This window comes from Poecilia reticulata, linkage group LG1, assembly GCF_000633615.1.
Source record: "Poecilia reticulata strain Guanapo linkage group LG1, Guppy_female_1.0+MT, whole genome shotgun sequence".
NCBI lineage: Eukaryota > Metazoa > Chordata > Actinopteri > Cyprinodontiformes > Poeciliidae > Poecilia > Poecilia reticulata.
The window spans coordinates 1,289,459-1,314,849 of record NC_024331.1 but is presented as its reverse complement, the minus strand read 5'-3'; the positions used below and the strand labels follow the sequence as shown (position 1 = coordinate 1,314,849).

At 39.1% G+C, this 25,391-nt stretch overlaps 2 protein-coding genes across 4 annotated transcripts; both read left to right on the top strand.

The window, feature by feature from the left end:
- Positions 1-6: 6 nt before the first annotated feature.
- On the top strand, positions 7-4,111 carry pin1 (peptidylprolyl cis/trans isomerase, NIMA-interacting 1). The gene is made up of 5 exons (XM_008404698.2): positions 7-262; positions 1,967-2,049; positions 2,451-2,559; positions 3,077-3,187; positions 3,322-4,111. Exons 1-5 carry the CDS (start codon positions 22-24, stop codon positions 3,429-3,431), a joined length of 654 nt encoding a protein of 217 aa, XP_008402920.1. The 5' UTR covers positions 7-21; the 3' UTR covers positions 3,432-4,111.
- A 5,060-nt stretch (positions 4,112-9,171) lies between these two features.
- LOC103462142 (uncharacterized) lies at positions 9,172-23,057 on the top strand. 3 transcript variants are annotated; one of them, XM_008404720.2, is made up of 12 exons: positions 9,172-9,401; positions 9,517-9,664; positions 12,662-13,042; positions 13,365-15,122; positions 15,696-15,784; positions 15,919-15,977; positions 16,874-17,037; positions 17,919-18,084; positions 18,166-18,357; positions 21,395-21,616; positions 22,670-22,829; positions 22,904-23,057. In XM_008404720.2, the coding sequence occupies exons 2-12, from the start codon at positions 9,622-9,624 to the stop codon at positions 22,976-22,978; spliced, it is 3,309 nt and encodes a 1,102-aa protein (XP_008402942.1). In that variant the 5' UTR covers positions 9,172-9,401; positions 9,517-9,621; the 3' UTR covers positions 22,979-23,057. The 3 variants fall into 3 exon arrangements, with proteins under 3 accessions (XP_008402942.1, XP_008402953.1, XP_008402931.1); XM_008404731.2 differs by lacking the exon at positions 9,172-9,401 and having other exon boundaries at positions 9,408-9,664; positions 13,365-14,729; positions 14,817-15,122; XM_008404709.2 differs by lacking the exon at positions 9,172-9,401 and having other exon boundaries at positions 9,409-9,664.
- The last annotated feature ends 2,334 nt before the right edge of the window (positions 23,058-25,391 follow it).

Below are 25,391 nucleotides of genomic sequence, written 5' to 3'. Positions count from 1 at the left end.
AGACCAATCAAATCAAGTAGAATGTTGATTCACAACAAACGGAATCCAATGGGAGAGAAGGAAGGCCATCGTAGGGCGGGACAAGAACTGAAAACAACTTGTATCGAAAACAAGTTATTAACTGTCGTGTCCTGCGCTGTAACTCCTTCCTTGCTTCGCTGCAACAGTGAATTGAAATTTGAAAACGTTGCTACTACAACAAATATGGGAGACGAAGAAAATTTACCGTCCGGATGGGAGAAGAGAATGAGTCGTAGTTCAGGTAATGAACCCCAATCTGAAACAGGATAAATGAGCCAGAGTTAATTGTATTGGAAGTAGGCTTGGTTCGCTAGCTAGCTGCATGTGCATCGTGGTACAATAAAGAAAGAAAATAGGGAAACCTTATTATTACAGAATGATTGGGTGAAAGACGTGATGTAGAATAAGAAGCCATAAATGCATTTTTTCCAGATAGGGTTCGACTTTAATGATTGTATCGTTACACGAGGAGCTAATTCATTCAGGTTTGCTGCTGCAGGGCCACGCATGACGTCACTCCGTTGTAGAGATTTGCGTTAAAATAGCGCGAGAACCAGAGTTTTAATTAACATAAAAGTATATAAGAGTCAAATAAAAAAAAGGTTGTCTTGGCCTAGCCTTTTAAGAGAATCTTGTTTTAACTGATTTAACAAATGCCAAACTGAGTTAAGGAGGAGTAAATGTCTTTATTTCTTTTTCTAAATGACCCCAGAACTTCAAACTTATTTAGCAAACACTTAAATCAAATTAAGTACTGACCTTCATGAAGCAATGTTAGCTGTGGCTACACTGTTTACTTTAAAATAAGGGATATTCATTACTTAGTAGTTATAGTACTTAACCGTGGTGAATATGTCATGGTGAATATGTCATGTTGCAATATACTTTTATTTCAACAACATTTAATTTACCGTAGGGATCAATAAGTATTTTTGAATTAGAATTTATTTGAATTCGAATTTTTATGAATTGTTGAAGCAAAGTACACAAGACTGACTAATGTTTTTTTATAGTTTCAAAAACATTATTTAAAGCAACAGTTTTTTTGTACAAACATGCGATTTCGTATAGCTTGACACCTATAACAATTACTTGGGTTATTTTCTCTTCCTTGCTCTCTGACTGCCTTTATTAAAATTATGTATTATTTATTCTCTATTTCTTCTCCTTCACCCATTTTAAATGTTAATAAGGCTGTTAAAGAGTTTTGTAACAAATAAAGCCAAAGTGCCTAATGTAAATCAGTTGTAAGATGTGTAAAAAATATATATAGTAGTTAAAGTGCTAAAATGTGTCTGTCATGTTCTAAAAACTTAACCAGACTTCTTTTAATTTCTATGATTTAGATTTTAAATTATTTGTTAGTTTCAAATTTTAAGGTTTGAAACTTGTTTGGGCAAGATCAATCTTCTGAAATTTAAATGATCAAAGCACAGAGCAAACCAAAATAGTTCTGATTGATTTCCTGCTGGTTCCCATTATTTACAGGTATCCATGACAACCTTTCCTTGCAATAAGGCAGAGAGCTGAAATCTGAACACTGGTAGAGGAAATGACTGCCAGGTGGTTATGCTGAAACACATCTACTTTGATCTAAATCAGCAAAGTCACATATTTATGTCTAGTCTGACTGGGGTTTTTCTCCTTTCAGAGTCAAAAAAATGTTTCCTACAGGGGTCTTATCATACTGACCAGTTATGGCGCTGATGCTGCTCGGACCAACATGGTGCAGAGAGCTTGAGCTTTAAACACTGATACTGGCAAACTGTATTTATGTGTTTCTTTCTTTTTGTTTTGTTTCCAAATCATGCCACAGCCTGATCTACTGTCACTTAATTAGCAGTTAAAAATTGACAAAATTATGTGACATAATCAGAGTTTTGTGTCTGTTGTCTATTTTCCACAAACAAACATAATTTGAACGTCTGTATGTTTGCTCTTGCAGGAAAAGTGTATTACTTTAATCACATCACCAATGCCAGCCAGTGGGAACGTCCAGTAGGAGACGGACGTGGAGAGCCAGAAAAGGTTGAGCTGAAATAATGATTGTTGCAATTTAATCAATTTCATAGGGCAACTAATGACAAGAACTGTACACCATTACCAAAAATAATATATATAACGTATCACTATTAGTTAAGATGAATATGCCTGTGTTACAACCCGAGTCTACTCTTCCAGTTCCAGTGTTAAGAGTTAACAAAGATAAAGTTTACTCATTTTTGAGAACGTAAACTTGCTTTATTATGAAATTATCTATGGCATAATAGATGAAAATAGTCCCAAAACAAATGCTATTGTTTACTGCAATAATTTCTGGGACAATTTATCATCTACAAAATTTGTTATCATGACAGACTTAGGTCCTTTGGATGAATTATTAATGATCTTTGAGCGTAGGGTTCATGTGTTTTCTTTCCCTCTTGCAGGTTCGCTGCTCTCATCTGTTGGTGAAACACAATCAGTCACGTCGACCATCTTCCTGGCGAGAACAAAATATCACACGATCTAAAGACGAGGCTTTGGACCTCATTCAGAGTAAGTAGAGATGATCAGATGAGCTGTAACAGGATGCCGCTGTGTAAAGCATGAGCTGCTAATAGGTGCAGCTCAGGAGGTTGAGATGTCATGGATATATTTCAGTAATTGATTTCAAAAGTAAAGATTCTTTACTTTCTTTTTTAACGTGTTAAAGTCATGTTACAGCCTAAGCATCATGGGAAAGAGGAGATGAGAGGCTCATAATCTATGTTGCTTGAGATCCAGCATGAAGTTTTCGCAGCCCAAACCAGGAGCAACCATCTTCCAGGAAACGTTAAAGCACTTAATATAATTCTAATTGTGTCAAAAAATAAACTTGGTTTTTAGTAGCCGTAAGCATTTTTACAGAAATGTGCACTTGAAGTATTATATCGCTCTGTGTGTACACAGAGTGATATAATACTTATATAAATGTAATAAATGTAAATAGTTATATAAATTTCATTTTTAAACAAGTGGATTTTCAAAGATATTGTTAATTGAGTTGTTATGTTGTTTTTGTTTTTCCATGCAGAGTACATCGAACAGATCAAGTCAGGAGAGGAGAAGTTTGAAAGCTTAGCCTCCCAGTTTAGCGACTGCAGCTCAGCAAAAAATGGTGGCGACCTTGGTGTGTTTGGAAGAGGTAAACCCTGAATGGCATCCAAAAGAAATACCTACAGGATTTACAGTGCAATTGTCAATAACTTAATGATTCTAACTTTGTTTATGACGTGAAAAATCCTATTCTTTGCTGAATGCACCTTCTGTATGATTCAGGTCAAATGCAGAAGCCGTTTGAAGACGCTTCCTTCGCTCTCAAAGTAGGAGACATGAGTGGGCCTGTTTTTACCGACTCTGGAGTTCACATCATCTTACGTACCGGCTGAAGGGACGGCACCACCTGCTCTCCCACTCCATTGTCATACACGCATTTACTGAAACTAACCCAAGCAGGCCTGCCATTTGTTTGAAATGCACTCATCACCCCAGTAAGTCAAACACATACAGTAATGTTTTAGAGGGGATTATATGCTCAAAATCCCACACTCAAGTTTGATTAATAAAATGACTCTGAGAACAAAGGATTATTCCCAAAGACCTGAAGCTTTTATCTACAACAGCAATGCCATGATAGAGAAGCATTAGTGCCTGGAGTTGTGACTGATTCCTGAAAAGCAGATGCTACTGTAACTGACGTGCATGTTTTTAAAATGGACCATCTATTGTTTGCTTTTTATTCTCCTCCATTCCTGCTGTGTGCCAAAGCAGTTCCTTTATGTACACCGTTTTCTCAAGATTTGTAGGTTGACTGTTTAAATCGTTTTCAAGATGTTGTGCATCCCTGCAGACGGAGAATTAGCTGTTCTTTTGCGTTCTACACCCAACATTCAAAAACTAACAGTTTGTTCATTTATGGAAATGACTTCAGAAAGAGCATGTTTGATTCCAAGACGGTACCATTGAAAGCTTGCAGGTTTTAACATCAGGCCCCACAGCTTTTAAAAGCACCAATACTCATTTAAACTGTTGACACTGTTGTAACAGAGGAATAAAGTTATAGAACACATTTTTGTCCCCTTACTGTTTTGTTTGTGTTTGTGGCTGTCAGTTGAGCATTTTTGGGTTTGTTTTCATAGAGCTGGTTGCTTGTTTTTCTCCCAAACTCCAGCAACACTGAGGGCAGAGCTGAAACCTGTCGGCTCAACAGGCAGCAGCCCTCCTACACATTGAAAAGTCTGGAAAAATTCAGAATAGTACAAAAATACAGTCAGAATTGAACTGTTCATTAAAGTTGCCCATTTTTTTAAAAATGACAGGAAAGTATTAATTATTAATATTAAAATATTAATAGTTGCAATAACATAAAAAATTAACATGATGCGCTGAGGATGCAATTTACATGAAAGTGCTACAATAAACAGATCGTAATATCAGAACTGTGTGGCTCCTGAAACTAGAAGATACAAAGAGCTCTTGATCAAATGTTTCCTGCCACTGACTGAATACCAAATATTTGCCTCGTCACCAAGAATCTTTCTAATTCATCCCTTATTAACAATATGTTGACCTAAAATTAATATTGTTATTTAACACAAATAATAAATTACAGAAAAAAAATGGACAATTAAAAATCAATTTAGGTCACTGTGACGTTATTAATTCCAAGGAGAAAGTAGATGTATTAACACATTTCCAACATCTCTGCAAAGCACAATTGCTGATCATTACAGCTACAGCTAAACAACAAAAAATAATTCTTTTCAAATATTCTGTAAAATTACAGATTGTCGCAAATAAGATAATAATCTTGTCCAATATACCTTTAAAAATAAACAATTTGTGGTGCTACTTCAACTAGTACATTGTTTATATTCGGTGAATAAGCCCCTTAAGCAGCTACTCAATATTACAAGATGTGGCCGATAAGATAGGAACAACGTGCCATATTTTTTATGATCCAAGGGCTATACAGCAGGGGTGAAAGTAAGGGGGTACGGCAGGGTACTGCGTACCCCTAAAAGATTTAGCGGGGATACGCAGTACCTGCAAGCGAGGGGAGCGGCTGTCTGCTGTAAAAAATCAATGGGTTCACCGTACAGCCCTGAGTTCACCCACTAATCAGCCGTGACTGATTAGTTTTTCAAGAACAATCTTAAGACTTCATCAGTTAAGAAATTGCTTTTTTTCTCATTTCATATTGTTTCTGAACTGTTCGTGCTTTGCAAGAGCAGCGGCGCAACACGTCGATTGCGGAAGGTTTTGAATCGATCTCGACATTAGGTGACAAACTGGACGCCGCCAGGAGGCTGAGAGCAGCACGTCCTCTGGCTCCTTATCAAAACTTTCATAACTTTATTAAAGAACAACAACAAAAACATAACGTGCTCAAATTAATGACCCAACAACAATAATAATTTCAGTGATTATTGTTTCAACAAGGTGTTGCGCAATTCTGTGCGTTTCGGTTCCATTATCAAAATAACGAGCAGAGCAGGAGTTTAAAATGAACTAATCAACCACCGCTGTGTTCATGAGAGGCTTATTAATGATCGCAAAATAAATRKCAAGCCTGCAAACCTAATATTGTAACGGACTGGTTGTTATGTCTTTAACATAATCTCGAGTCGGCTTGTGGAGCGCAGTAAGTTGCCATGGCAACGGCTGTGCTTAAATGACAGAGACGGAGAGTAAAAAGGTGCGAGTGGTTTAGAGTTGATCACCTGTTCAGGTTGTTTGACCTTTTTTTACTTTTGCATTGGCTCATCACAGCCGCTGTAGTTTCTGAACGTTCAATAAACGACAAACTTGGACTAATTACCTCGTTCCAGGGCCGTGCAGAGAAAACTAAAGGGGCAGGTGCTCAACAACAAAAAAAGGGCACATCTAACTGCATTCTAGGACAGAATATTAACAAAGCCACTCAGCTTTCAGTGTTTAATAAACAATAATAAATTACAAAAATGTGAGATATACAATCAAAGATAACAAACATCTCCATATAGAGCATAACACTATGCCTATGTAAGATATTTTATTAGTAATTTCTTTCTGCAGGTCTATTTTGTTATAGGAAAGTATTGCAATATTCAAACCCGCAATTTAGCAAGATATGTAAATCAGCTGGTGGTCTAGCTCTGATTTACATATTTTGTCTTTACAGAATTACACTATTAAAAATATAAACAAGGGCACAATGCAACCTTTTAGTGACTGTAATATATAAAAAAGAGCTGCCTGTTTGCTGCAGTGGAGATGAAGATGGTCCATTCAGGAAAGCAGAGCTGCATCAAACTATCATGGAACTGCAGAAAAAAGAAAAAAAACAAAAGCAAAAATTGAATTGTTAATGTCACCATGAGAAAAGCCTACTGAGTTTTGCTTAAAAAAACTTTTAAACATTTAAATCACATTCGTCTCATGAAGTGCATGTTTTTTGCAAAACAAACTTATTTTGCATGTCAGAAATCTTTTCTTAATATTCTACGTTTTTGTTGGAGTCAAAGTTTTGCTTGTGATTCTCACATGACGTCTTGATCAGGGCCTAAAATCGCAACAAAAGATTTCTGATGTGTGCAAATAAAAGTTTATGTTTGGCAAATAACTTTAAGTTCACAAGACAAAAATTAGTTATTTAATTTAAAAAAGTTTTTTAAACAAAACGATTTGTTTTTTTAAAAAAGAAATCATTACAATTCCAAAAGTTTTGATTACAATTTTATTTTACTTAACTGAGGTTAGTTTTTTTTCTAAACCACACTGAACATGGTGTTCGTTATGGACAATCCGTGACGAACACACATAACACCGCTGGAGTTCAGATCGGGGGGACCATTCCTCCAAACCACACCCCTGTCATTGCCCATGTGAGCGTTGAAGTCCCCCAGTAGAAGGGAGTCCCCAGGAGGGGCACTCTGCAGTACCCCGTCTAAGGACTCCAAGAAGGGTGAGTAATCTGAACTGCTGTTTGGCCCGGAAGCACAGACAATAGTCAGAACCCGTCCCCCCACAGGCGGAGGGAGGCTACCCTGTCGTTCACCGGGGTAAACCCCAATGTACAGGCGCCGAGATGGGGGACAACAAGTATGCCCACTCCAGCCCGGCGCCTCTCACCGCGGGCAACTCCAGAGTGGAAGTACGTCCAGCCCCTCTAAAGGAGACTGGTTCCAGAACCAGAGCCATGCATTGAGGTGAGGCCGACTATTTCTAGCCGGAACCTCTCAGCCTCGCACACTAGCTCCGGCTCCTTCCCCACCAGAGAGGTGACGTTCCATGTGCCAAGAGCCAGCTTCTGCAGCCGAGGATCAGACCGCCAGGGTCCCCTTCCTCAGCCGCCACCCATCCCACACTGCACCCGACCCCTTCGGCCCCTCTCACAGATGGTGGGCCCATGGGAGGGGACTTATTAGCCTGACATCTTTAATTATTAACCAAGTTAACAAAATACTTTCACTGATTCCAAGGCCACTTCATTAAACTCTATCATCAGTTTGTTCTGTTCATTTTTTTCACCGTCCCTATCTCCTTGGAGATATTGGTGCCACTTCTCTGATTCCCTTATAAACTCTGGTCCTCAGCTTACCTCACTCAGCTGAGTGCTTTTGATTGGAGGATTCCTCTTTAGTTTTGTGCGTAAAGTTTGAAAACAGGTTTCCTTCCTTCATCGCTGGAATATTGCCAAAATAAGAAATATCCTGTCCAGGAGTGATGCTGAAAACCTAGTTCATGCATTTGTCACCAGCAGACTGAACTACTGTAATTCTTTGTTATCAGGAAGTTCATAAAACACAGCTAAAGGCCTTCAAATGATCCAAAATGCTGCTGCAAGAGTTAGGATGAAAATTAAAGAGAGATCACAATTCTCCTATTTTAGCTTCCTTTCATTGGCTCCCTGTTAAATCCAGAATAGAATTTAAGATTATCCTTCTCATGTATAAAGACTTTAATAATCAGCTCCATCTTACATCAGAGATCTGATTGGTCCATATGTTCCCAACAGAGCACTTCACTGTCAGATTGCAAGTTTCCTGCTGCTTCCTGGAGGTTGTAGCAGTAGAATGGGAGGCAGACCCTTCAGTCTCCTGTGGAAGTGGCTCCCAGTTTTAGTCTGTGAGGCAGACACTCTGTCTACTTTTAAAACTAGACTTAAAACTTTCCTTTGTAAAAAAAGATTACAGTTAGACTGAGCTATTTCTGCATTTATGATGCTGTAGGCTTAGGCTACAGGAGGACAAACTTACCACACTTCTTGTTACTTTCTGCTTCTACTACTCACCAATTTGAATTATTTGCTTTAATTTCAACAGTAAACTTTTTATTTTTTTTCCATAGAAACTAAACCTGGTCTGGCATGCTGATTGGCAGTGATTCCTTCTTGGAGTCATATTGTTGCCATCAATAATCATTCTCCATTTCCTGCTATTAAGTTTTTACTTTCATAAACATAAAAAAAATCCTACATCAGTTCATCTGTTTCTTCTTGTCCAGTTGTTCTCTCTTCTCAAACCAGCAGTTGGTCTTGGCAGATGGCAAATTAAGGGAGAGTTTTTTCTCTCCACTGTGGCTCCATGTATTCTCAGTATGAGGGATTGCTGTAAAGTCAAAGTGATACGCGCTTTGTTTATTTTCTGCACAGGATAAATCGCCATGGTAACATATGTGACAATTCTTTTGTGAAATCGGATCTAGGTTTAATTAAGCCATAATATCCGACTAAATTCACTATCCCGGTTTTGTGAAACAGTCCTCTGATCAGTTTCATGTGTTGCTTGAAAACAATTAAAATCAGCTCATTAGGGGCTCAAAGATTGAAATGCAGGCACAAATAATAATAATAATAATAATAATAATAATAATAATAATAATAATAATAATAATAATAATAATTAAAACACTCAAAATGAGTGTTAGATTTTTATTTTTATGTATTTATTTATTTTGAGAAACGGGTGCGGTTGTTTTTTTTTTGTTTTTTTTAAAACAGTTTTCAATTAGTCAAAATAGAGGTTACAGACAGGGGGGCAGCGGGGATTAAATTAAGAGCAGAGAAATGTAGAGAAATGCTCTAATTGGTTGTTCAGGTTGGGTAGTCAGGAGTACTCAGGAGTTTCAGATGCTAATGAAGTCCCTGCTCTAACATCTCACTGCTTCCTGCAGTAAACTCAGACTTCCTGCAACAAGTTAACTGGTGTAAAACATCAGCATGTGTAGCGACCAGAGGATCCCTTTCTCTCCTCTCTGGAAATCTCCAAGGACCTTTTAACGACGCAGCCGCAGCCGCAGCCGCAGCCTGGAGGCGCCGTGAAGCTCATCATTCTCGTCGCTGACCACGCAGGGCGCAGCGTTTGACTGACACACGTGTAAGTCATTAGATGACAGGGAGGCTGTGGGGCTCCGTTTGTGTCCTGCAGGGGAAATGATGATGAGGATTTAGAGGAGGGGGGATTGTGACGCCTCTCTGCCCTCCGTCCACAGGAAGACTGGATGAAATTGATTCGGGCTTTGCGCAGTTTGTTCGCCCTCATCGCAGCAGAAAGGAAAACGGGCTGGTTCTGTCTCTGAAATGTCTCACCGCTGGAAATGCAGCTCCACGTTTGTCTGTTGCTTTTTTTCTTTACAACAGGTAGGAACAGCAGCTAATCTACCTACTAATGCGAATCTGCAGCACTCGCCATATGGACATTTTAGACTAAAACGGCAAGAATATACATATAGTAATTTGTTACTATGAAGAATTTATGTTAATTTTATTGATAGCCTAATTTTTTTTATTTCAGTCTTTGTATTAATGCCTGCTTAACAACGTAAGTGTAAAAATAACCAAAGAAAATATGATGCAAAAATATTTCAAATGTCTCTTTGCTGGTTTTAACGTTTTGGGTATTTTTTAATGCCTCTAACAATATCGTCAAGGAAGTGAGTAAAACTGAAGGGTGGCTTAGCCCCCCAGGATAGAAAGCCATTTACCTACTCAGTGAACTGTTTTGTAGCTATTAACTGTATAGTGAGGACGTGCTATCTACTGTTTTCCTTTCTCTGGAATTCCCCCCTGCCTTTTTCTCCTAAAACGTTAGGATGTAATTATATCAGACTTGTGAATGGATTGAATGGATAGCTGTGTAAGATTGCATTTAAAATTCAGCAGTATGGGGCTCTTTTATTGAGGGAAGAAAACATGATTCAAATATCTTTTTTTTTTTATTCAAGGGTTTTAAACGGGGGCAGTGAATTTTATTATTTGGGGAATTCTCATAAGACATGTTGGCTAATGTTCATACATACTATGGGAAACCTTCATATCTCGAAACTCAAATATTCACTATATTTACTCGTCCTGAATTCCGAAATCCAGGATAAGAGAAAGTGAGGTGCCATCAGTTCATCCTGACTTTATCCGTTTCACAAAAACCAAACCCAGTTCAGGAGGTGCAGCATGTCAGGCTTAAGTAATTCAGGTGAATGTCCAGCAACAGATTTTTTTTTTCAGCAAATCAAGATATTGATCACAGATTCACTGATGCTGTGCCAGATAAATTGCACACGCCATTTCTCACACCAAATAAACAGCATCTTTTATTGAAGGATTATGAGGAACTGAAGCACATCATACTAAAGACGAACACTGATGCTACTATAGCAAACAATAGCAGCTTGATTAAATACACAGTTAGTACAGACAATTCTTAGCTAAACCTGTCATCTGCTAAACTATAACCTAATAAATGAACAGTGCAAATCATTATAATAAGTTAATCTGGCAACTGATTAATTCCTGTTACTATTTTTTTGTTGCACATTTTATCGATATTTATACAGAACAAACATGACAGGTCAAGATTAAGTAACGTTTTGCAGTATCTGGGGAATATGTGGATAAAATGTTGACTACAATGTGCAAATGACTTGCTAATAACTCAGAAGGTCCCTGCCTATATCGCCTTTCATAGTATAACCCAGTGGTTTAACGCACCTGTATCATCCATCCATCCATCCATCCATCCATTTTCTTCCGCTTATCCGGGGTCGGGTCACGGGGRCAGCAGCTTCAGAAGGGAGGCCCAGACTTCCCTCTCCCCAGCCACTTCTTCCAGCTCCTCCGGGGGAACCCCAAGGCGTCTACTCCGAGTCCCTCCCGGACGACCGAGCTTCTCACCCTATCTCTAAGGGAGACCCCAGGCACCCTGCGGAGGAAACCTATTTCCGCCGCTTGTGTCCGTGATCTCGATCTTTCGTCATGACCCAAAGCTCATGACCATAGATGAGGGTGGGAATGTAGATCGACCGGTAAATCAAGAGCTTCGCTTTTTGACTCGGCGCTCTTTTCACCACGACGGACCGGTACAGCGCCCGCTTCACGACAGACGGAGCCCCCACCCCGCCTGTCGATCTCCCGCTCCCTTCTTCCCTCATTCGTGAACAAGATCCCCAGATACTTAAACTCCTCCACTTGAGGCAGGACGACCCCCCCTGACCCGGAGAAGGTACTCTATCCTTTTCTGGTTCAAGACCATGGCCTAAGATTTGGAGGCACTGAGCCTCATCCCGGCCGCTTCACACTCGGCTGCGAACCGCTCCAGTGAGAGCTGCAGATCACGATCTGATGAAGCCAACAGGACCACATCATCCGCAAAAAGCAGAGATGCGATCCTAAGGCCACCAAAATGGATCCCCTCAAAACCTCGGCTGCGCCTTGAAATTCTGTCCATGAAAGTAATGAACAGAATCGGTGACAAAGGGCAGCCTTGGCGGAGTCCCACTCTCACCGGAAACGAGCCTGACTTACTGCCGGCAATGCAGACCAGACTCTGACACCGGTCATACAGGGACCTGACAGCCCGTATTAAAGGGCCCGGTACCCCATACTCCCAGAGAACCCCCCACAAGTGTGAGCATCTCACAGACTCCAGGATTAACTAATCCTGGCTGTTAGCCTGGTCTGGAGCAGGCTAGCAGCACAGGATAAATTGCCATGCAAACTTGTTACCATTTTTGTGAAACCAAATTGAAGCTTAATTAAGCCAGGATATCTGGAAAATCCTGGCTTAATATGCTATCCTGATTTTGTGAAGCAGCTCTGATTGCTAAATCTTGGATGTTTCTGGTAAACGACCTGAGCCAGTGGTGTAAACAGTTTGACCTCAAGGGCTGGTTTCCTGCATGCTTTAACTCTTTGTTTGGTTCAGCACACCTGGATCAAATGATGGTCCAGTAATGGAACCTCTGCAGAACTGATATGCCACATTCAACCTTGTGTTTCCTGGGATTTTTCATATCTCTGTCTGAATAAAATTGAAACTAAAGTGTACAAAAATGCTACAGATCATACACTTTTATTCTTTCTTTTTTTATCTCACATTTTTGCTTTGGTCCTTATGACCACAGCATCAATCTATTTAAAAACTTGAATTGATTATGTCAACCTAAAAACTTGCTTCCATCCAAACAGATATTTATAGATATCAGAAGGACTATTTAGTTCTCCTAACATAGCCCAGAAGAAGTCCATGATTGTAGTTCTTTTATGCAAGACCATAAATGAGATTTCTTTTTCTCTCTTTTTTTCCTAAATAATTACAAATGTTAGGTTTCATCTCTAATTCATCTGGTTTGTTCCTTCTAGATAAAGCTGTGACGTTGTTGCACCAACACTGTGGTGGAAATGTCACGCTGGACCGAGAACCAGAAGGCCACATCACTCTCCTTTTACCTGGGTTCTTTAAACACACCGGCAGCCTCAGCCCCATGAGCCAGCAGTCGGAGGAAAGCTTACCACTTTCAAATTGCACTTGGTTGTTGGGCATTCCTCTGAGGAAGAAGCTACTTTTACAGTTAAAATGGGCAGAAAGTAATTGGAGGATCTCGCTGAGATGTGTTGAGAAAGATCAGATCCTACAAAGTCATGGGGAAACGGTATTGCTCTCTGACTGTGATGAAAACAAAGCTGTCCTCAGTTGGACAGGGCCAAGAATTTCCTCAAATTCAATTCATCTGACTTATTGTGGTGAGAACACATTCCTCATTTACAGTTTAACCACATTGCTTTAGTTCATGAGAGCTTTATCTGGTACTAATGAAGTTTTTCATGCTTTCTTACTAGCTTTGGTTGCATTAAATGTGTTTTTGCTGCAGTATCGATGGATCAGGTTTATTCAGGCTTAATCTGGGTGTGTAACAAAACATCCAGTGAAAATGTTTTCACTTAATGTGTTTGTTGGAAACTTATCACACTTGCTGTGTTGTGTTGGGGGAATGCTGTGATTTTTAACTCTCCATCCTCACCCTCTCTGCCCCTCTGTTTTTCTGTGTTCTTCCTGGTCATCTAGTTCAGGAAGCTGAGAGAAATTCTTCGGAGGGCCAGTCAATCCATCAACAGCAGCAGGACCGTACTGGTTGGTCGGTGACGGAAGCCTCCTATAAAAGCATTGCTACAGATGCTCAAAGGGTGGTGAAGGGTACAGCAGAGGGCAGAGGTCGTGTCCATGAAGGGCAAATTTGTAGTTTTGGCACTCGCTCTGCATCTAGCACCTTCTCTCAGGACAAGGAGCTGCTGCAGCCGACCTCATCCCAATGGGGACTCCCAGCTTCTGGGAGAACTGATAGGGAAACTCTCCCTCTTCCTGAGGAAAAATGGAACAATGAAGCGGATACATCTGGAGCGACTCACCTCGCTGACGCTCCCACGACTGCCATAACACGCCCATATTTTCAGCCTGCAGTCAGTACAGACACCAAAACAGAAAATCCTACTGGCCTGTCCCGAGTGCAAACAGAGACATCCTGGACAGACACGAAAATCACTCTTTCCATTACCACAGATTTACAAAGATCTACATCTGGAGAGACGATGAAGATGGAGAAGTTTGTTACACAGATGGATGGACATACAGATATGCAGACAAACCAAAGTATTTCCAGTTTCAGTGTTTTTAATTCTTCTTTACCTGGGATATTGACGTCTGACAGCAGTACCTCAATAAATCCACACGGTGGTGCTGTTGATCAAACTCCTGAGAATAAACAAGCTCACTCAGATGGATTTTATGCAGCTTTCACCTCCATCTCATCCTCAAAAACTGTAAAATCCTCCATCAAACAGCTTGACTCAACCAGCACAGACCCCTCTCTGTCGTCACCATCTTCCTCACAGGGCTTCAGTTGGGCTCCTTCACCCACCACCCGCATGGCAGAGATTCCCACTGGTGTGGGCACTGTGGAGGCTGCTTTACTACACACAGCTCAGAGTGACTCATCTGAGTCTGACATTAGTTCTCAGAGAGATGCTGTGAAGTCGACTGATGGTCTGGACGATACGGATGGGTTTCATGCAGTCACCCCTTCCACACAGAGTCAGACAAAGTCTCCTGAAAAAATGGAGAGACTCTCTCATTCCCTGAATTCCTCCCCCATCCGGACACAAACACCTGGAATAGACACACAAACGTCGACAGAAGGAATGCAAAAAAGTGGGACTAATTTGTACATCACCACAAACATGATGCAAACTTTGTTTAATGAGGATGGATCTTTTTCTTCAACCAGATCAGCACAGATAACCAAATTCCAGACCTCATCAAGTACAACAACTATCAGACAAATGCATACACCATCATTTAGTGAAACTTTAAAATCACCCATGGATTCATCTACTCCTTCATATGGGCTCCAAAAACAAACTGGGCTTCCTGATGGTACGCAGGTGACTTTTCCCTCTTCGATGGCTGAATCCTCCATGGACACAAGCAGCATGAAAACTAAAACTACATCTCAATCCTCAGAAACCTTTCATCTGTTCCCGCCGTCTTCTGCTACAGTCTCTCCAAACGAACACTTTACTACTGAAAATACACCTTCGCACCCGGTGAAATCAGATAGTGGCGATGTGAAGGGGACCACATCCTGGCAGTGGTCTCCAAGTGGCACGATGAAGCATAACCGTTCAGGTGGACCTACTCAGACCTTTCATCCCAGCCAACAGAACCATTTTGGCGTCACATCATCAGTGTTAACCCCTTCATTTAAGGGAAATTCAACAAAAAGTCCCATCTACTATATTGTTCCAAACCAACCTGCTACCGTTAGAGGTGGGTGATGGTCAGTTCGCCTCGGTCATTTCATACCTTGTGAAGTTTTGGTTGTTTGCAACCAACTAGCCAAACCTTTTCAGCATGATGTTACTTCCTGACGTGTCAGTTTGTGTCTGCCAGGGGAATGTTTTGTTCCCAGTTTAACAAAGAATGCTTTCCAGTTGATTACTTTTAGCCTTATGACCTCAGTAGATATCTATCAGAAGAAGATCACAGTATTTTTTTATTTGATCAGGGGTCATAATTTGCCATATTTAATAAGTCAATCGACCCAAGTCAGGGTGATATCTAAAATTAGTGTGAAAAGAGAGACATAGAAAGTTTTCTAATAAAAAATAATGCAATGAGATTTAAGCATTTTTGTCAATGTTATCTATACAATTCATGAAAAATATTTATAAAGAAAAATAGATTCTTGATAACTAAATCTGAAGCTGAAAGGGACAAAATTACTGTTCGAACGGACAAAATGAAGGTATGAACCAGCAAAGAAGTGCTATCAGAGTTCACTACTGCTTATAATTTATTGTATTAAACTAAATGTTGAGATTATGACACTTTTCTGTCTAGTGGAATCGGTTGAGCTGCTCCTGCAGATAGTTGTAGAAGAGTCTCGTTCCACTTCGACTGCTGGTTTGGAGGAAGACATGATGCCATGGGTGAGAAAGTGTACTCAGACAATGTTGCAATGGGCACAAATAAACACATTTAGATAACAAGGTGCCTATCTGACTTTAATTTTTTTCTGCTGCTGCCCACCTCCTGCTTTCCTTTTTTTTTTTTTTTATTTTAGTTGGAGTCCTACCTGCAGAGAGCACCGGGCTTCCGTAAGCTGCTGGGAGTCTGGAGCAGGTGAGGTGATTTAGTTGAAGGTAATTTTTGGTTCCCTTTCCCCCCCCAACACAATAGTTTTTCTGTTTTTAGAATAAAAATAGACTTTTACAAAACTTTGAAGTTGAATTTTGGTCAAATATCAGTTAAAACTACTGGCTACAATGCAACCTCTTGTCCTACCTCTGTAAGGATACACATCTTTCAGCCGGTAGCAGAATGATGCAAGGAAATCCTCTACAGCAGATTTACTATTACAATTCATTATGATGTGTTTTCAGCACTAACTAGCAAAAAAAAAGCATCCTACCTCGCCAAATATATTTTTAATGTTTTCCCCAGTATATGCCCACATCACTGCAAAATCTGCAGAGTTAAATCAACACTATGCCGAGTCTATTTGGTCCTTATCAAAATTGGTGTCAATTTAAATCTTTTCAGTTATTTCAACTAGAAATTGAGTAATTTTAACACTTTAAAAAGTTATAACTACTCAAACTATTGTTGAAATAACTGTAAGAGTTAAATTAATGCCAATTCTAAAAGGGACCAAATAGACTCAACATAGTGTTGATTTAACTCTGCAGAATTAGCCTAAAACGACGCCACCATCTTGGTGACTTGGCTCAAAGTTTTGTAATGTCTTAATCACGCATGTTTGGCATCGGTTCAAGGTGTGGGCACTAACAATGGCATTGAAAGGAGATTTTTGTGTCTGGTGAACCATTATTGTGGTGTTGATGTCATGACCCCGGACCGCACGGCGGCTCACCATGCAGCTCATCCCAACCCAACACAACATGTGATTAACATGTGACTTTTTTTTCTTTCTTTCAACTGGGAAAAAGGATTATGTTGGTATATAAGTGGGTGAAGGTTGCATAGGCTGACATTTCTGTGTTTTACTTTTTCCCCAGTGGCCAGGCAATGCAGAGCCTGGTTGTGTTTCAAACTAGTGAGGCTCTGCAGTGGCTCAGTGTAAGTGGAGCCGCGTCACTGCTGGAACGAACAGGACTAGCTCAGGCTGTTCACCAGGGGAAGCTGTTCAGATCATGTAGGATCACCAACATCACAGTTGGAGGTGAGCAAATGCACCACTGACTAGCGCTCAGTGTAAGTTGTCTTCCACATGTAGTTTCTCCACAGTCAAGACAAAAACAACTCAGAGAAGTTCATCCCTAAATTCCCTGAATGAATTCAGTGAGATACAGTTGAACCTGTGTGAGTTCAGTTGAACCGGCATGATAAAGCTCCCGATTCTTTCATGAAAAATCTGATTATTGCACCTGGTCTATAAAAGGCACTTTTTTTCTAGAGTCATTAATGCTGTGACTGGCAGGAAAAGATGCGATGTGTCACTAGTCGTCATTCAGAGAATGTGTCTGAACATATTTTAATTTCCTGCCACTCCTTCATCAGCTATGACCTGGCTTAGTCTATGTTCCTGCTATTATCATGCCAGACATATTTGTAAGATGCTTGTAGTGTCCGTGAGGTGCTTTGTTGGTTCACTGTGTCATGATGATGAATGTTGCTCAAGTATCCTGTACTTTGATTACCTTCCTGCTACCATCCTGCATTTTTGTTTGGACGTCTTATTTAAAATACCTTTAATAGAAAGTTTTATATATAGTTACAGACTATAACTGATGTTTGTAGAAACATCTTTTCAGTTCACTGTTCAGGTTTCTTTGAAGGGTGTTTGTATTTATGCCCTTCACCGAACAGTTCTTTGGGGGGTTTTCAGTTTCATATTTAAGGTAGGAAGTTTCTTAAATCCATCAACCTGGAATTCTAGCATGTTTGTTTATATACCAATAAGATACATTTAAAAAGAAATTGAAACCATTTCAGTCGTAATCAACAACCACAATCAGTTAGAATCTCTTGGTAAGTGTGACCTGAATCAGATTAATCTGGACATTTGTCCCCATCCTTTATCTTTCAAACATGTTTTTTCAGGCCTGCAGGGCGATGTGTGTAACTGGTTACTGCAGTGCCCATCCGGGTACAAATGTGTCGTCCAGCCCGGCACCACCAACTACAGCTGCTCCTCCGCCTGCCGCTATGACTACTGCCACCACCACGGCATCTGCACGCACCATCCAGGGCAGCTTCCAGTCTGCCGGTAGCCACATCAGCACACTGACTCCTTCCTTCCAGTTATCAGTAAACATCTCTGTGGACTGAGTGAGGTTTTTTTCTTTAGTTGTCTTGTAGGGGATGACTTCTGGTACATGGGTCAGAGGTGTGACATGAAGATGACCAGAGCTCGGCTCATAGGTGCATGTCTCACCATCTTACTCATCATAGTGATGCTTATTGGCGTTTTGGCTTGTCTGGCTGTGCGGCGCTACCGAGCCATTCTGATCCAGGCAAAAGTGGACCAAACTCGCAGCAGGTATTCGGGCACCTATGATACTTCATTAATGATTTTTTGTAATCTACACCAACATTTAAGGATTCTATTGGGGAATTTTATTGGTTCATGTATGTTTAGAAATAGATTTAATAGATTTGCATGTTAAGAGTTCTGCTAGTTGGCATACTGCTAGCAGGCAAAGCTCATATTTTAAAACTAAATTAATGTCCTTTGAACTTTTTCTAGTCTATTATAATACAACCACAAGCTTTGATAAACTTTCACGAAGTCACATATGATTGAAGTGTAAGGAAAATTATGTAGTTTGTCTTTCCTACTTTTTTCTTTCTACAAGTAAGAAAAAAGTGGTGGTTGAACATTAGTAACAAGTGACATCATGAAGACCGAGGAACACAGCAGGCGGGTCAGGGAAAAAGTTGTGGAAAACCTTATTACTTGTGCACTCCAAAAATCAGGCTTCTAAGGAACAATAACACAGAGCCCAACTGTAAATAAAACAACTTTAAGTTTTCTTTCTAAAGATTGCTGTAGCCCATGTAGGAGACAGAGCAAATATGTGGAAGGCGGTGCTCTGGGGCAGCTTTCATGCTGAATGTTTGCAGCAGGGATACATTATGAAACTTGCTGTTCACAAAAAAATCAGATGCACAAAACCATGCTTAGACTTGTCACTGCACATGCTGCCTTCATAAATCCAAATTTACAGTGAATTGGATGCAGCTACATATTTCTCCACCCCTAAATGCGTATGCAAATTAGCATTAATACCCTAAATAACCATGGCAACATCCTCCATTTGAGTCTGTTTCCAACTACAACCAATAGTCATAATAGATTTTATTTCAAAAGTGCCTTTTAGGATGCACAAGGTCACCTTTATGAAAAATAGAAGCAAAACATTTAAAATAAACAAAAAAGGAAATTTAGAGATCAATCAAAGACAAAATGTTTGTTTGAATCTGAATTTTCAGCTGGTATTTAATTTTTTTTTTCCAAGAAGGGAAAGAGAAGCACATCTTCAGATCAGGGCAGAGTTTCACCTTCCAGAAAATGCAAACATACAGCCAGAGCTGCAATGGAACAATTTAGATCCAAGCATGTAGATGTTTGATTGGCCCAGATAAAGTCATACAGGCAAGATTGAAAAACTCTGCAACTGATCTAAATGAGCCGAGTTATTTAGTAATGAATTTCTGTCTATAGATGTGCAAAGCTGCTAGATGCATACCCCCTAAGCCCTGTAGCTGTTATGGTAGCAAAAGATGTTTTCACAAAGTATTGAGTTCAGTGGCCAAATACAAATGAACACCACACTTTCACAAAAAGTTGGGGATTTTTGGCTTTTGGGTAAAATTGATCAGTTATATAAAATGTATTAACTTCTATATGGTTAGTTGGACAGTTTAGCTTTATTATTGTAATTATGATTATTTCTTATGTTTGTCATGTAATAGTTCTAAATCATGCCTGCAGTGGGGAAGGGGGTGTGGTTAAAATAAAAAACTAAAGATTCATACCTGTTGGAAGTGCAAGCCTAAACTGTTGTTTTATAAAAAAAAATTTTTTAAAGTATTGGGAGTGTTGTGCTCAGACACAATTAAAGGAAAAGATGAAGACAGCTCCTAGTATGCTAAGATTAGACTAACTGCTTAGAAAAGAGTTGCAGTTGGATATAAATCCTACTATTGAGATTAGCTAGATTTCAGTGTTCAGTTAGTTCTCAAACCCTAAAAGTTGTAGCGTTAATCCAGATAATTCTTCTCAGAATTATCTGGATTTTGAGAAGATAAAATATTCTCTAGATCCAGAGAAGATTTTGAGAGTCAATGGTTAGTCCTGCTCTAAATCTAATCTGGATCTCAATCATTCTGTGGGTCAGAAGTTGACAGGTTTGGAAACCACTGCTCTTCATAGTATTTGACACACCTTTCCAACCCCTGGTTCAGAATAAACTCCATATCTAATTACAGCCAAGATATTGCAATAATAATAGACCTGCAGTTTTCAAAATGAAATTGGTGATTTTACTGAAATAATATCAACTCCCTGTACATCCAAATGAAGGCAAATGATGTTTAGGATATTTTTAATGCTTAGACCAGTGTTTCCCAACCCTGGTCCTCAAGGCACACTGTCCTACATGTTTTAGAGGTTTCCCTGCTTTAATGTGCCTAATTCAACTGATTGCAGTTCAGCAACCGCCTGTTAATCAGTCATCGATTGAAATCAGCTGGACTGAAGCAAGGAAATGCCTAAAACATGCAGGGCAGTGAGCCTAGAGGACCAGGGTTGGGAAACACTGGTTAGACAAAGAACAAGTTATTCAATCTCCAGAAATTTCAAGTAACATAACTTTTTTTTCTCAATTGGACACAAATTGTTCAAATAAACACTTCATGAATGTAGCTACTATTGCCACCAAAAATTGACTTAATACCAAGAACTTATATTATTTTCATGAAGTCTTTTTTTCATCACAATAAAGTCAACTTTGGGTATTTGATTCTTGTTGTTGTCATACCTCTTGTTCTGTGACATACGTCCTCAGTGTCGGTTCTTGCTTGGTTGCTGCCTTGGGAATGTCTCTGTATGTTCTATGCATGAGATTCACAAATACATCCGTTATAGAAAATCAGGTAAAAACGACCAACAACTCTGCTGAGATTAAATTTGTCTATATATTGCGGTTTACATGATTTTATCTTAATCTAAGGTTATTCTAATGCCAAGAAGTAAAGCAAGTGCTTGAGTTTTGTGTTTTTCAAAATAAAATGGACCGTCATTCTTTAAGACAACAGTGCTGATCACCATTTTAATGCTTTCTCCCATTTTATAAATGTCTTTGAAGAAAAACCAGCTCTTTGTTAAAAATGTAGTAATGACCTTTAATGTTCCAATATTATAAAGACCTGGTCATTAAATGGTCAATAGAGCAAAATGAAAGCAGTTTAGAAATTAATAGAAAAAACTGACTTGCAGATTTACACAAATTACACTGTACTTAGTGTAATTTTACATTGTGATGTCTATTACTACTTATAGTTTATGTGTGCAGTTATCGTAGGTTCAACCATTTTGATGAGCTGTCGGGTCGGTTCTGGCTGCGTTCATGGGGCGGATCCGCGGATTCTCTGGACAACCCTGCCTTCATGCGGTCGGATGAATTACTGCATCTGCAGGCACTTGACCGGCCTTGCTGTTACCATGACGACACACTGTCCCTTCCGTCCACCTGCCCCAGTCATGGCATGCGTATCAACACAATTTACCCCCACAGGTAAACACACACATTCAACATCATCCACTATCAACAAGACAAGCAAATGAGGCATCCAGTTCCAGGTGGAGGATTACACTACATGGATGCATGCGTTTTTAATGTGGGAGTTAAATTCATAGTTTAAAAAAGTGCACATTAAACATGTTTAAAGTTTTAAATTTGGTTTGAAATAGGTTTTTGACCGTCAGCAGGCAGAAATGGCCTCATACTTTATCATCCCACAAACATCTGTTTCCCATCCAGTTTGATGTGAGTGTGTGGGGTCAGTGCCCTGTGAAAACACTCAGCTGTTCCAGAGCTCACCACAGAAGTGACACAGGTGGGCCCAGGATGGAGTCTGCTCAAAGCAAAAAGTGACGTGTATGCTGTTCAAGTTAGAACATATAGAGATAACTCTGATAATACACTCCAATTTTTATTCAATATATTTATTTACATAAATATTGCATATATTGGTTACTAGCATTTAGAAACGAAAGAAAAAATTGGCAGGTTAGAAAGGCTTTATTTTAAAATGGCTGAAATTAAGAAACCTTTATAGGTTTAGTTAAGTTGGTATTTCTAATTCTTCTTTTTATGGTCAAGTTTAAGGGACAATAACCCAAATATGCTCTGCCTTTATTACATTCCAGATGGTTATACATTTCACTGGTTCTGAAAACCTCTGGAAGAAAAAGTTCATGTTGCTGTTTGTGCAGAAAAATTACTTATGCAATTTGTAAACAACCAATGTGCTTACCGTCCTGAAACATGAATACTCAACACATTAGCATTCACATAAACTGTCTTTCATCTTTCCATAACTACTTATTGAAAGTGCTCATCAGCTGCCTGTTAACTTTGTGTGCTAAGTGGAGAATAAAAAGTTATGCTACTCTATTCAGAAGAATAAATGAATATTGAGTGATTCAAGCAGATACTTGATTATATTGAAACTCGTGTATCTGCCTTGAACATTTGTGGTTTTTCAGTTTTGTACCTTGACCTCAGATTGCACCAGTCAGTTCTTCGTAGTTTGGTATGTGTAAATAATCCCTGTTTGCCTTGCAGCTCCCAGTATGGTTGGAGGGGCAGTGGGATGAGCATGGGGGATGGTGTGTTGGACTCGGGGAAGGCCAGTGACCTGTCTGTGTGTAGCTGGCCTGTGGAACCCATTCACTGGACCCCGTTCCCACTTCTGCAGCAGCTGGCATCCCACAGGAATCCTGCAGTGAGTGTCTGACCATGGAAAGAGTTTGTTAGAGGAGAAGATCAGGTTTCATGATGTTTTTCCTGTTCTATCAGGTCAGGATGTCACGGCCGCGGTCCTACTGCGAAGGCATGGAGCTGGTAGACATGGGAAAGAGTTGGACTGCTTGATGACCTGAGGAGCAAGAAAATCTGTTACTGTTTTTATGTTAAACCTAAATGCTTTGTTAATAAAATATGTAAGGAGATATGAATGTGTAAATTTTTTCCAAAAGAGAAAACATATTTTATATACTTGGAGAATTACATAATGAAGCTATTAAAGGTTTATCTGAATGTTAGAATTGTAAAAACAGAAAGTTCAGAATATTTAAATTAAGCTAAAATGAAGTCTTAAGCAGTTTGAGATAAACTGCATCTGTGGAAAATTATTTACATTGTTTGAAATGTTTCGTGGTTTATAGATAAATCATATTTGATTCTAATACCTTCCAGTGATGGAGAAAAACTTTTTCTCTTTGTCATGAAATGGCATGCTTAAAAATTGTTCAGAGAAGATTTTAGTCTTAAAACTGGCTCCTCTTCTTCTAGCTCACTTTTTCAAAAATGTTTTATTCAATATTTAGTATTTTTTGCATATCCCAATTTAATGTTATTTATTTTACAAAAGAGGTATGAGCTCCTTTATTTACTTTGAAATATGCCATCTTAAGTCATCTTTCCCAATCAGAAAAGATGACTTTTTCTTCCATGTTTGGTTTTCAGCCCTTAGTTTGGTAAATTAAAGCATTACTGACACCAGTTGGTGAGAGGTGTGAAGCAAATTTCACAAAAACCCATATTATACAAATGACTGTTTTAAAACAAAATATGGTCTGATTGCTTTTTCTTCTTGAATTGTTTTTAAATAAACCAACAAGGTCTAGTTTTGACTGATTCAATGATGCAGAATACTCAGAATAATTTAAGTTGGGAAATTAATGAATCGTACAACCTAGACTGGATGAAGAAAAGTGAGTGTGTGTTCATTTAGTTCCTGTGTTGTCGGTCTGCCCCTTGATTATACCCACCTTCTTAAGGTCTAAAGTGCTTTGTGAATGATTTATCTTACAGAAATAAAATTCCAAGACAAATGTAATTTTTTGCCATAGGATTCTTTGAGAATACAGGTCCTGGACCTTGTTTTTTCAGTCATGACCTATAGGAGGCAGCGTGGATGCAGCAGAGCAGGAGCAAAGAAAGAAGTTCAAACCATCTCTTCAAGCAATCATTAAGGTGCTGTTTGAAACTGTTGGCTTAGCCAATTGTACAAAGTCCAAACCCTGACAACAAGTCAGCCAGAGCACCAGAAATGCAGTGTAACATGTTTTACTGAGACTTGGCTGCAGGATCGTATCCATGTCTCCGTCTCTGCAGACAGAGTTAAAGAGCAGTGGAAAAAGTTAAGGAGTAGCAGAGCTTGTCCAATCAGTGTTGTTTCCCATCCTCCCTGTGTGTGGACACTTTTGTTCTTGTTTCTCTGTTTTTCTTACTGGTCATGATAGTGTAATGATCAGAGAAACTCATTTTGAGGTTTTCAGGAGCTATAAACCTTTGTAATAAAAATTGAAGTTTGGAATATACAATGTGTAAAAAATCTGTTATTTTTTTATTAAATCACATTTTTGACAATATTCTAATTGATTGTGGTTAAAGGTTATGATTATGTACTAAGCTATTTTTATCTGGTTTTGAATTCTTGATTGTACAGCTGTTTGCTATGTTTATCAACACACACACTAGCTAATATAGTTTTTTGCATGTTAAAATTAAGTCAAAAAGCAGTGTAGTTACACACTACGAACCATTTATTAGAATAATTAAATTAAGCAAAATTATCCCAGTCACTAATGGTTCAGATATTGGTTTTTTTTTATTTTGAAATTACCAAATCAGTGAAATTACCAATCAGTTTGTTCTGTAAATTTCACAATACTTCTTTGCAGGTTTTTCTTTAGTTTACTCAACCATGCACTAAAGCCACAACTCTTGTAATTAATGTACTCTACTGGAATGTGATTAACCTACCCTAACACCTGGGAGAAACCATAATAAAGGTAAAAAGGCAGAAATGCTGTTTGATCTGTTTCACATTCCCAAAAGCGTAATGTGAAGTAGAACGATTGTGGTTAATTCCAGTAAAGAGGAGGGGGAAATGTTCTAAAATAAAGAAGGATAAGATGGTAATCAGTATTTAAAAGAGAGACGGCACCGGAGGTCAGGCAGGGGTGAAAGTGGACAGAGGCTACCTGCTGGCTTTTTCCATATATGGTCTTAGTCAGAGTAGAGAGCCAGGCCTGAGAGTTTCTCTGTGAATGTGTGAGTGAGTAACGCAAGGAGGAGGGCCTACTGTATGTATGTGTTGTAATTCATGTATTGCTCATACATGCTGCAGAGTTTTAAAATAGCTTAAAAACAGAGTTCAGATAAAATACTGAGGAGTCTCAATGTGGTAAAATGTATCAAAATATAAATAAGGGGAAAAGAAGTTCCTGCAAATACCATTTAAATTAAACCCACCAAAAACACATGTAAACCCTTAAAA